At 45.8% G+C, this 12,682-nt stretch overlaps 1 protein-coding gene across 3 annotated transcripts in view; it reads left to right on the top strand.

The window, feature by feature from the left end:
* Positions 1 to 115: 115 nt before the first annotated feature.
* Positions 116 to 12,682, top strand: part of cep63 (centrosomal protein 63) — an 89,144-nt gene continuing 76,577 nt past the window's right edge. For all 3 annotated transcript variants that reach the window (XM_067995685.1, XM_067995684.1, XM_067995683.1), the window contains exons 1-3: positions 116 to 200; positions 10,878 to 10,945; positions 12,496 to 12,679. In XM_067995685.1, the coding sequence (XP_067851786.1) occupies positions 10,902 to 10,945; positions 12,496 to 12,679 (228 nt within the window). In that variant the 5' untranslated portion in view covers positions 116 to 200; positions 10,878 to 10,901. The remainder of the gene's footprint in view (positions 201 to 10,877; positions 10,946 to 12,495; positions 12,680 to 12,682) is intronic.

Below are 12,682 nucleotides of genomic sequence, written 5' to 3'. Positions count from 1 at the left end.
TAAGTATAACTTCATGTTTCCAGTATTTTATCGCAAATGCTTTTGTTCCTTATTTTTGTGTCTTTCCTTTGCTTTCTTTCTTTCTTTTTACTCTGTGCGTGCTTTCTCTGTGCGATACTGATTTATCCTTTGGTTCGTTCTTTGACTCAGCGCCTGAACCAGCAGACAACTGATTGATGATCGATTCAATATGTATTGAGGTAACAAATACCCTTACCTGAGTTTGCATCACTGTAACTTAATTGAGCATGTTTATTTGATTTGTTTTCTTGTGGAAATTTTAGTGTTTTAAAAACGGTTTAATAAAATTAATATTCTCCCTCCCTTACCATGGTGCAACCTTTGCATTCGAGTGAGGAAAGCACTGGTGGTGGGGAGAGAGAGCAAGATCACCAAAAACGCCAGTGGCATGTGAGTTTGCTGTAACTGAGAGCAAACTGAAAAGTTCAGAGAAGTGTCTGCTGTGATCTTTTATGTGTATTTAGAAAAAAAGCCGTTACGGTGTCAACTCCAGGTACAGTAGCAGGAAATAGAGGGAAAGGGTCAAAGAGTGATACTGTAGCCTGTCTCATTGGGAATCTAAGCTGAAGGACTGAGGCCCATTGTGCGGGTCTCTGGGTGAAAGGCAGAGGCCCATTGTGCGGGTCTCTATACGTGAAAGGCAGAGGCCCGTTGTGCGGGTCTCTGGGTGGAAGGCAGAGGCCCATTGTGCGGGTCTCTGGGTGAAAGGCAGAGGCCCATTGTGCGGGTCTCTGGGTGGAAGGCAGAGGCCCATTGTGCGGGTCTCTGGGTGAAAGGCAGAGGCCCATTGTGCGGGTCTCGGTGAAAGGCAGAGGCCCATTGTGCGGGTCTCGGTGAAAGGCAGAGGCCCATTGTGCGGGTCTCGGTGAAAGGCAGAGGCCCATTGTGCGGGTCTCGGTGAAAGGCAGAGGCCCATTGTGCAGGACATTACCAAGGTTGAAAAGAATAAAAGAGGAAGTAAGGTAAATCGGAAAGTAGTGATTAGATAACACCAAACTTAGGTTTTAAGTGCCTGAATGGAGAAAAGAGAAAAACAGTCAAGGGAATGAAGCTCCTACTACAGATCAAACAGAAACAACTTGCATTTATATTGTACCTTTTTTAAAGTATAAAAACGTCCCAAGGCACTTCGCAGAGGTATAATCAGTCAAATATTGGTTTCCGAGTCAACGAAGGAGATATCAGGAGGGGTGACCAAAAGTTTGGTCAAAGAGGTGTGTTTTCAGGAGGGCTTTAAAGGACAGGAGAGAGGTGAAGAGGTTTAGGGAGAGAGTTTCAGAGTGTGGGGCCTAGACGGTTGAAAGCACGGCTGCCAATGGTGAGGGGGTGGGGGGAGCATAAAAGGTCAGAGTCAGAGTAACGGAGAGTTTGGGACAGGGATTGCAGAGCTGTCAGAGGTTACAGAGATAGGGAGGGGTAAAGCCATGAAGGAATTTAAACTCAAGGATGAAAATTTTAAATGGGAAGCATTGGTCAGCAAGGACCTGGTGTGGAATAGGATATGGGCAGCAGAGTTTTGGATGAGCTGAAGTTTAGAGAGATGGAGAATGGGGGGGCCGGCCAGGAGAATGTTAGTGATTTGGGAGCAAGCTAGACAGCCATGCATACAGCTTTGGTGGAGTCATATGATAGTAACTTGTTTAGAAGCACACATTGCCAAATCCTATCAAAGGCTTTGGAGATCTCCAAAGTAATGACAGATGATTCAAAGCATTAAAAAGCTCCAGGAGTCAAACACGAGCAATGAGCTCACTAGTGGAACAGCCAGGTCAAAAACTTTTAGTGGTCAGTAGTTGGACCAGAACTTCTAAGGTTACAGATAATTTTAGTTAACAGTGGGTTTTACAAAAGTACCAACATAAGGGCAATTGGCCACTGGTTTGAAGGGTAAATGGGATAGGGTAAACACAAGTAAATTTCCAAGGAGGTGGATACATGGACTGGGAGTAAGAGGGATGGCACGGGACGAGGGTAGGTTTGGACATACATGTATTGAGGACGATGGGAGGGATATCACAGGGGCCGGAAGGCATGTTAGTCTAGCGAGTAGAGGAGCTGACATGGTGGAGGATAAAACTTAGTTATAAACCCCCTCCATTGTGCCATTCTGTTCACCCATTATAACCGAGATTGTTTAGAGAAGTTAAGGGAGACGGCTCTGCCAGGGGCAAAAGACAGCAGTTAACGGTTCAAAGTTGCATTTAGTAACTGTTCGTGGATGTACAGAGGTTCTGAGCAAAGCTAAGGTTGGTTTCAGACTAATCAATGGGCCAGGTGTGATTTGGAGAATTGTTACGAACAACAACACTTATGATTGAACCAGGATGTTACAGAGTGAAGAGTGTGAAGCAAAGCCTCCCATACCAGCGACAGTTAAATCAGGTAACATACGATGACAGAGAGAAGGGTTAGAAGAGTGAAAGCATTTAGAGCAGTGAAAAGCAACAAAGATTGTCGATGCTAGTTAACAGACATATAGTGCCGAACAAGATAGGACTGGGTTACAGTGTGTGACTGTACAGTGCTGAACAAAATGGTACTGGATTACAAAGTGTGAGGTTTACAGTGCTGAATGAGGAGGGCCTGGATTAGAGTGAGGTTTACAGTGCTGAATGAGGAGGGACTGGATTACAGAGTGAGGTTTACAGTGCTGAATGAGGAGGGATTGGATTACAGAGTGAGGTTTACAGTGCTGAATGAGGAGGGATTGGATTAGAGTGTGAGGTTTACAGTGCTGAATGAGGAGGGCCTGGATTACAGAGTGTGAGGTTTACAGTGCTGAATGAGGAGGGCCTGGATTACAGAGTGAGGTTTACAGTGCTAAATGAGGAGGGCCTGGATTACAGAGTGCGGTTTACAGTGCTGAATGAGGAGGGCCTGGATTAGAGTGAGGTTTACAGTGCTAAATGAGGAGGGACTGGATTACAGAGTGAGGTTTACAGTGCTGAATGAGGAGGGATTGGATTACAGAGTGAGGTTTACAGTGCTGAATGAGGAGGGCCTGGATTACAGAGTGAGGTTTACAGTGCTAAATGAGGAGGGCCTGGATTAGAGTGAGGTTTACAGTGCTGAATGAGGAGGGACTGTAATACAGAGTGTGAGGTTTACAGTGCTGAATGAGGAGGGCCTGTAATACAGAGTGTGAGGTTTATAGTGCTAAATGAGGAGGGCCTGGATTAGAGTGAGGTTTACAGTGCTGAATGAGGAGGGACTGTAATACAGAGTGTGAGGTTTACAGTGCTGAATGAGGAGGGCCTGGATTAGAGTGAGGTTTACAGTGCTGAATGAGGAGGGACTTGACTACAGCGTTTAAGGTTTACAGTGCTGAATGAGGAGGGACTGTAATACAGAGTGTGAGGTTTACAGTGCTGAATGAGGAGGGCCTGGATTAGAGTGAGGTTTACAGTGCTGAATGAGGAGGGACTGGATTACAGTGAGGTTTACAGTGCTGAATGAGGAGGGACTGTAATACAGAGTGAGAGGTTTACAGTGCTGAATGAGGAGGGACTGTAATACAGAGTGAGAGGTTTACAGTGCTGAATGAGGAGGGACTGGATTACAGTGAGGTTTACAGTGCTGAATGAGGAGGGACTGTAATACAGAGTGAGAGGTTTACAGTGCTGAATGAGAGTATAGAGTAATGATAACTCGGGACATCAACTATCCTAATATAGACTGGGATAACAATAATAATATATGGGGCACAGAGGGGGAGGAATTTTTGAAATGTGTTCGGGATAACTTTCTTAACCAGCACGTTTCCAGCCCAGCAAGGAAGGAGGCATTGCTGGATCTGATTTTAGGGAATGAGGTGAGCCAAGTGGAGCAAGTGTCAGTGGGGGAGCATTTAGGGAGCAGCGATCATAGTGTCATAACGTTTAGAATAGCTATGGAAAAGGACACGGACCGTCTAAAGTAAAATTACTCAATAGGAGGAGGGCCAGTTTCAGTGGGATGAGAACAGATCCGGCCCGGGTAAATTGGAATCAAAGATTGGCAGGCAAAACTGTAATTGAACAATGGGCGGCCTTTAAGGAGGAGATGGTTCGGGTACAGTCTAGGCACATTCCCATGAGGCAGAAAGGTTGGGCAACTAAAGCCAGAGCTCCCTGGATGAAAAAAGAGATAGTGAGTAAGATGAAATGGAAAAAAAGGGCATATGACAGATGTCAGGTTGATAACACAAGTGAGAACCAGGCAGAATATAGAAAGTTCAGAGGGGAAGTGTAAAAGGAAATAAGAGGGGCAAAAAGAGAGAGTATGAGAATAGACTGGTGGCCAACATAAAAAGGAATCCAAAAGTCTTCTACAGGCATGTAAACAGTAAATGGGTAGTAGGAGGAGGGGTGGGGCCGATCAGGGACCATGGAGGCAGAGGGGATGGCTGAGGTACTAAATGAATACTTTGCATCAGTCTTTACCAAGGAAGAAGATGCTGCCAGAGTCTCAGTAAAGGAAGATTTGGTTGAGATACTGGATGGGCTAAAAATTGATAAAGGAGGTACTAGGAAGGCTGGCTGTACTTAAAGTAGATAAGGCACCAGGTCTGGAAGGGACGCATCCTAGGTTGCTGAGGGAAGTAAGGGTGGAAATTGCGGAGGTACTGGCCATAATCCTCCAAACATCCGTAGATAATGGGGGGTGGTGCCAGAGGACTGGAGAATTGCAAATGTTACACCCTTGTTCAAAAAAGGGTGTAAGGATAAACCCAGCAACTACAGGACAGTCAGTTTAACCTCAGTGGTGGGAAACTTTTAGAAATGATAATCTGGGACAGAATTAACAGTCACTTGGATGAGTGTGGATTGATTAGGGAAAGCCAGCATGGATTTGTTAAAGGCAAGCTGTGTTTAACCTGATAGTTTTTTGATGAGGTAACAGACAGGGTAGATGAGGGCAACGCAGTTGATGTGGTGTATATGGACCGTCAAAAGGCTTTTGATAAGGTGCCACACGGTAGGCTTATCATCAAGATTGTGGCCCATGAAATAAAGGGGGCAGTAGCAACAGGGATACAGGATTAGCTAAATGACAGGAAACAGAGAGTAGTGGTGAATGGTTGTTTTTCAGACTGGAGGGAGGTGTACAGTGGTGTTCCCCAGGGGTCAGTGCTGGGACCACTGCTTTTCTTGATATATATTAATGACTTGGACTTGGATGTACAGGGCACAATTTCAAAATTTGCAGATGACACAAAATTTGGAAGTGTAGTAAACAGTGAGGAGGATAGTGATAGACTTCAAAAGGATGTAGATAGGCTGGTGGAATGGGCGGGCATGTGGCAGATGAAATTTAACAGAAAAATGCGAAGGGATACATTTCGGTAGGAAGAACGAGGAGAGGCAATATAAACTAGAGGGCACAACTCTAAAAGGGGTACAGGAACAGAGAGATCTGGGGGTATATGTGCACAAATCGTTGAAGGTGGCAGGCAAGTTGAGAAAGCGGTTAAAAAAGCATACGGAATCCTGGGCTTAATAAATAGAGGCATAGAGTACAAAGGTATGGAAGTCATGATGGACCTTTTGTGAAGCACTGGTTCGGCCACAACAGGAGTATTGTGTCCAGTTCTGGGCACCGCACTTAAGGAAAGACGTGAGGCCTTAGAGAGGGTGCAGAACAGATTTACTAGAATGATTCCAGCGATGAGGGACTGTAGTTACGTGGATAGACTGAAGGAGCTGGGGTTGTTCTCCTTGGAACAAAGACGGTTGCGAGGAAATTTGATCGAGGTATTCAAAATCAAGAAGGGTCTCGACAGAGTAGTTGGAGAGAAACTGTTCCCATTGGCGGAAGGGTCAAGGACCAGAGGACATGGATTTAAGGTGATTGGCAAAAGAACCAAAGGTGACATGAGGAAAAACTTTTTTACACAGCGAGTGGTTATGATCTGGAATGCACTGCCTGAGGGGCTGATGGAGGCAGGTTCAATCATGGCCTTCAAAAGGGACCTGGATAAGTACTGAAAAGGAAAAAAATTGCAGGGCGACGGGGATAGGGTAGGAGAGTGGGACGAGCTGGATTGCTCTTGCATAGAGCTGGCGTGGACTTGATGGGCCGAGTGGCCCCCTTCTATGCTGTAACCTTTCTATGATTCTATGAGGAGGGCCTGGATTACAGAGTTTGAGGTTTATAGTGCTGAATGAGGAGGGCCTGGATTACAGAGTGAGATTTACAGTGCTGAATGAGGAGGGACTGGATTACAGAGTGAGGTTTACAGTGCTGAATGAGGAGGGCCTGGATTACAGAGTTTGAGGTTTATAGTGCTGAATGAGGAGGGCCTGGATTACAGAGTGAGATTTACAGTGCTGAATGAGGAGGGACTGGATTACAGAGTGAGGTTTACAGTGCTGAATGAGGAGGGCCTGGATTACAGAGTTTGAGGTTTATAGTGCTGAATGAGGAGGGCCTGGATTACAGAGTGAGATTTACAGTGCTGAATGAGGAGGGCCTGGATTACAGATTGTGAGGTTTACAGTGCTGAATGAGGAGGGCCTGGATTACAGAGTGAGGTTTACAGTGCTGAATGAGGAGGGCCTGGATTACAGAGTGTGAGGTTTATAGTGCTGAATGAGGAGGGCCTGGATTACAGAGTGTGAGGTTTACAGTGCTGAATGAGGAGGGCCTGGATTACAGAGTGTGAGGTTTACAGTGCTGAATGAGGAGGGCCTGGATTACAGAGTGTGAGGTTTACAGTGCTGAATGAGGAGGGCCTGGATTACAGAGTGTGAGGTTTACAGTGCTGAATGAGGAGGGACTGGATTACAGAGTGTGAGGTTTACAGTGCTGAATGAGGAGGGACTGGATTACAGAGTGTGAGGTTTACAGTGCTGAATGAGGAGGGACTGGATTACAGAGTGTGAGGTTTACAGTGCTGAATGAGGAGGGACTGGATTACAGAGTGTGAGGTTTACAGTGCTGAATGAGGAGGGACTGGATTACAGAGTGTGAGGTTTACAGTGCTGAATGAGGAGGGCCTGGATTACAGAGTGTGAGGTTTATAGTGCTGAATGAGGAGGGCCTGGATTACAGAGTGAGGTTTACAGTGCTGAATGAGGAAGACTAGATTACAGAATGTGAGGTTTACAGTGCTGAATGAGGAGGGCCTGGATTACAGAGTGTGAGGTTTACAGTGCTGAATGAGGAGGGACTGGATTACAGAGTGTGAGGTTTACAGTGCTGAATGAGGAGGGCCTGGATTACAGAGTGTGAGGTTTACAGTGCTGAATGAGGAGGGCCTGGATTACAGAGTGTGAGGTTTACAGTGCTGAATGAGGAGGGACTGGATTACAGAGTGTGAGGTTTACAGTGCTGAATGAGGAGGGCCTGGATTACAGAGTGTGAGGTTTACAGTGCTGAATGAGGAGGGACTGGATTACAGAGTGTGAGGTTTACAGTGCTGAATGAGGAGGGACTGGATTACAGAGTGTGAGGTTTATAGTGCTGAATGAGGAGGGACTGGATTACAGAGTGTGAGGTTTATAGTGCTGAATGAGGAGGGCCTGGATTACAGAGTGAGGTTTACAGTGCTGAATGAGGAGGGCCTGGATTACAGAGTGTGAGGTTTATAGTGCTGAATGAGGAGGGCCTGGATTACAGAGTGTGAGGTTTACAGTGCTGAATGAGGAGGGCCTGGATTACAGAGTGTGAGGTTTACAGTGCTGAATGAGGAGGGCCTGGATTACAGAGTGTGAGGTTTATAGTGCTGAATGAGGAGGGACTGGATTACAGAGTGTGAGGTTTATAGTGCTGAATGAGGAGGGACTGGATTACAGAGTGTGAGGTTTACAGTGCTGAATGAGGAGGGACTGGATTACAGAGTGTGAGGTTTACAGTGCTGAATGAGGAGGGCCTGGATAAGAGTGTGAGATTTACAGTGCTGAATGAGGAGGGACTGGATTACAGAGTGTGAGGTTTACAGTGCTGAATGAGGAGGGCCTGGATAAGAGTGTGAGGTTTACAGTGCTGAATGAGGAGGGACTGGATTACAGAGTGTGAGGTTTACAGTGCTGAATGAGGAGGGACTGGATTAGAGTGTGTGAGGTTTACAGTGCTGAATGAGGAGGGCCTGGATTACAGAGTGTGAGGTTTACAGTGCTGAATGAGGAGGGACTGGATTACAGAGTGAGGTTTATAGTGCTGAATGAGGAGGGCCTGGATTACAGAGTGAGGTTTACAGTGCTGAATGAGGAGGGCCTGGATTACAGAGTGTGAGGTTTACAGTGCTAAATGAGGAGGGACTGGATTAGAGTGTGAGGTTTATAGTGCTGAATGAGGAGGGACTGGATTAGAGTGTGAGGTTTACAGTGCTGAATGAGGAGGGACTGGATTAGAGTGTGAGGTTTACAGTGCTGAATGAGGAGGGCCTGGATTAGAGTGTGAGGTTTACAGTGCTGAATGAGGAGGGACTGGATTACAGAGTGTGAGGTTTATAGTGCTGAATGAGGAGGGACTGGATTACAGAGTGTGAGGTTTATAGTGCTGAATGAGGAGGGACTGGATTACAGAGTGTGAGGTTTACAGTGCTGAATGAGGAGGGACTGGATTACAGAGTGTGAGGTTTACAGTGCTGAATGAGGAGGGCCTGGATAAGAGTGTGAGATTTACAGTGCTGAATGAGGAGGGACTGGATTACAGAGTGTGAGGTTTACAGTGCTGAATGAGGAGGGCCTGGATAAGAGTGTGAGGTTTACAGTGCTGAATGAGGAGGGACTGGATTACAGAGTGTGAGGTTTACAGTGCTGAATGAGGAGGGACTGGATTAGAGTGTGTGAGGTTTACAGTGCTGAATGAGGAGGGCCTGGATTACAGAGTGTGAGGTTTACAGTGCTGAATGAGGAGGGACTGGATTACAGAGTGAGGTTTATAGTGCTGAATGAGGAGGGCCTGGATTACAGAGTGAGGTTTACAGTGCTGAATGAGGAGGGCCTGGATTACAGAGTGTGAGGTTTACAGTGCTAAATGAGGAGGGACTGGATTAGAGTGTGAGGTTTATAGTGCTGAATGAGGAGGGACTGGATTAGAGTGTGAGGTTTACAGTGCTGAATGAGGAGGGACTGGATTAGAGTGTGAGGTTTACAGTGCTGAATGAGGAGGGCCTGGATTAGAGTGTGAGGTTTACAGTGCTGAATGAGGAGGGTCTGGATTACAGAGTGGGGTTTACAATGCTGAATGAGGAGGGCCTGGATTACAGAGTGGGGTTTACAATGCTGAATGAGGAGGGACTGGATTACAGAGTGTGAGGTTTACAGTGCTGAATGAGGAGTGACTGGATTACAGAGTGTGAGGTTTACAGTGCTGAATGAGGAGGGACTGGATTACAGAGTGTGAGGTTTACAGTGCTGAATGAGGAGGGCCTGGATTACAGAGTGTGAGGTTTACAGTGCTGAATGAGGAGGGACTGGATTACAGAGTGTGAGGTTTACAGTGCTGAATGAGGAGGGACTGGATTACAGAGTGTGAGGTTTACAGTGCTGAATGAGGAGGGACTGGATTACAGAGTGTGAGGTTTACAGTGCTGAATGAGGAGGGCCTGGATTACAGAGTGTGAGGTTTACAGTGCTGAATGAGGAGGGACTGGATTACAGAGTGTGAGGTTTACAGTGCTGAATGAGGAGGGACTGGATTACAGAGTGTGAGGTTTATAGTGCTGAATGAGGAGGGCCTGGATTACAGAGTGTGATTTGTTACAGACTATTCTCCAAGAGTGAGATATGGGACATTGTTCAGAAGTGCCTGGGATTAGCCGGGCGATCAGGGATATCGGGAGAGCGATTAGGGTCATTCAAGATATGAAGAAAAGGACTTTGCATTTGTGGCAGGAGAGGCGGAGTCATTGTTGATGGTGAAGGTTAAGTGCTAATACTGGTGATTCAGCAGAGAGAAAGTAAGAGTTGGTGTGTTCGACTTCGCTTGGCAAAAAAATCACATAATCTGTTATTTTTGAGGTCATTGGTTCGACAAGCATAGCAGATGGATTTAATAAAGTGAGGGAAAGAATTATAGTTACAGAATCATACAGCACCGAAGGAGGCCATTCAGCCCATCGTGTCTGTGCCGGGTCTTTGAAAGAGCTATCCAATTAGTCCCACTCACCTCTTTCCCCATAGCCCTGCAGATTTCTCCTTAGAAGATAGAAGTCAGGTGATTTGAATGAGCTCAGGTGAGCAGTGGGATATTAAAGTGAATTTAACACTCCTTTGGATTGCAGGGTTGGAGTAGAAAGTGTAATAGGGAAATTAGAAGGAAGACGAGTCCTGGAGATGAAACTGGTTTCAGTGAGAAAGAAGAGATATGGGTGGGATTACTGCAAATTTGAGAGCTGCCTCAAATATAGGACTTGGAGTTTAACCAATAGAGGGGTGTGGCAGGTACGGTTTTGAAACTTTTTTTTAAAGGAAACCTGCTTACTCTTCGTCGTTTCATCTTTTGTTTAGGTAATTTGCAATCTTCCGGACTCAACATTGATTTAATTAATTTCAGATTATAACCACTGCTCCCATTTTTTCGGATGGCAGATGCTGGTAATGGTTCTGATGTTACCATTTACAGCTACTCCTGATCAATCTTTTGTTTCTTTACCTGTCCCATTCCCACCCTCCTTGCCTTGCACCATCATCCCTTTTGTCATTTAATCACTCGTACCCTCCACCCTATCACAGACCTTCCCTTTTATTCTTTCCTCCCCTCCCTCGCTCTGTATTTGCTCAAAAACTTTAACTCTTTAACACCTTCCAGTTCTGACGAAAAGTCATCGACCTGAAACATTAACTCTGTTTCTTTCTCCACTGATGCTGCCTCACTTGCTGAGCCTCTCCAGCATTTTCTGTTTTTATTCCTGTCCTTTGTTTCAACAGCTATCCCTCTGAAGCTGGGAGGAAATGGAGGCTTTACTGGAAGCAGTGCAAAACCTTGGCCAAGATGGGTAAGCAGAATAACTTGTTCTGATGTGTACAGTGTCTGATGTTTGGGGGCTTAATCTCTTTTTTGCCACTCTGGTAAACATCTTCTAAGCTTCATTGCTGTACAATCATTCCTTGTATTTATAAAACAATGTAATTTCCACATTAGATTTTTCTTTCAATCGACAACATCTTACAAGATGATCCAGAAATTTGCAGGGCTATGGGGAAAGAGCAGGGGGAGTGGGACTAATTGGATCTAATCTAATCTCCCAAAGAGCCGGCACAGACACGATGGGCCGAATGGCTTCCTGCGCTGTATGATTCTGTGATAAAAGGGAAAGGAGGGGAAAAATGTAAATTTTTAGGGAGGGTTAGATAGTGAGAAAACTGAGATAAGAGGCAACAAAGAGCGCAAGAATGAAGAGGAAAGGTATGGCTTTCAACCCGTCCATCTCAGCAGTGCTGCAGTTGGTGTTGAAGTCTTTGAGCCAAGGAATTGGTCATGGGATTCTATTTCTGATGGACCCACAATTGCCTCAGCTGAAAATGAACAGGGATTTTTAAAAAAATTTGTTCTTGGGAAGTGGGTGATGCTGGCCTGACAGCATTTGTTGTCTGTTCCCAGTTGTGCTGAGGGTATGAAGAGTCAATCACTTAGTGTGGGACCAGAATCACATGTAGGTCACACTGGTTTAGGGTGGCAAGTTCCCTTCCATAAAGGACATTTGTGAACCAACTTTCGTGGTCATTCTTCCTGGTGCTAGCCCACAAATTACCAGATTATTGAATTCAGTTTCCCAACTCGTGCTGGTGGGATTTGAACTCAACCTCTGCGTTATCAGTCTTGTACCAGAACCATTACCCTTGTTAACATTAACCATGTTACCCTTAGGTGTGGTGGCCCCTACAGTGGAATAGGCTATCACTTACTGTCCGGATGTGAAAAATAGCCGCTTGGTGCATTGTCATTACCTATAAAATATTCCCCTGCACAAGTTACCGCCCTGAGGGCTAGCAAGAAATATCATACAGAAATCTGAAGGAAAAGTGAAACTAACCTAAATAATTGAGAAAAGCTGTGAAGAAACTATTTCTTTGCAATTTGTTTCTGGCTTCCTCTGTTGAAGGTACTAGGTCTATGTCTGTGGGATCAACAGTGCTCTGGTATCTCACCGAAGTAGCAGTTCCTTGTGAGCCTACGCAGTGAGTGAATGTCAGCATGCTTTTCGACTGTAGAAGATGTCACAGTTGAGTTCTCGTGCTCTCGAGACCTGCCCTCGTGAATGTCTGCACACCTGCTTTCCAGCAAGGTTCACTGGATAGCGACCGGGAGTAGGGACCCTGGCTGATTTGGTTGTTCTTCCCTCCCGAGACCAGGGTCTCTGAGGTCAGTTGTAATGGCCCAACTAGATCAGCACAGAATGAGAATGAACACTGCCATTCCAGGGTCTTGTGGCTTAATGTTGCATTGAGTGGTGCCTTTACACACCAAGTCATTGGAGAAACGAATCTGTTTGTAATCTTCTGAATTTCTTTCTCTCTGATTTTATTGGCTTTTGACTAAATCAAGTTGCGGCAGTGTCCTTACCACCTGCGAGGCTGAGTTACAAGAGTTGATGAAGCAGATCGATATCATGGTGGCGCAGAAAAAGTCTGAATGGGAAGCGCAGTTCCAGGCAATCGAAGCCAGGCTGAAGGTGCGAGAACAGGAGCTCAGTGCCATTCGATTATTACTTGACCAGAAACACACTGAGGTA

The sequence above is a fragment of the Heptranchias perlo genome, chromosome 13 (genome assembly GCF_035084215.1).
Source record: "Heptranchias perlo isolate sHepPer1 chromosome 13, sHepPer1.hap1, whole genome shotgun sequence".
In the NCBI taxonomy this organism is placed as follows: Eukaryota; Metazoa; Chordata; class Chondrichthyes; order Hexanchiformes; family Hexanchidae; genus Heptranchias; species Heptranchias perlo.
Note: the sequence above shows the minus strand (reverse complement) of the source record. Positions and strands in the feature narration are given on the sequence as shown.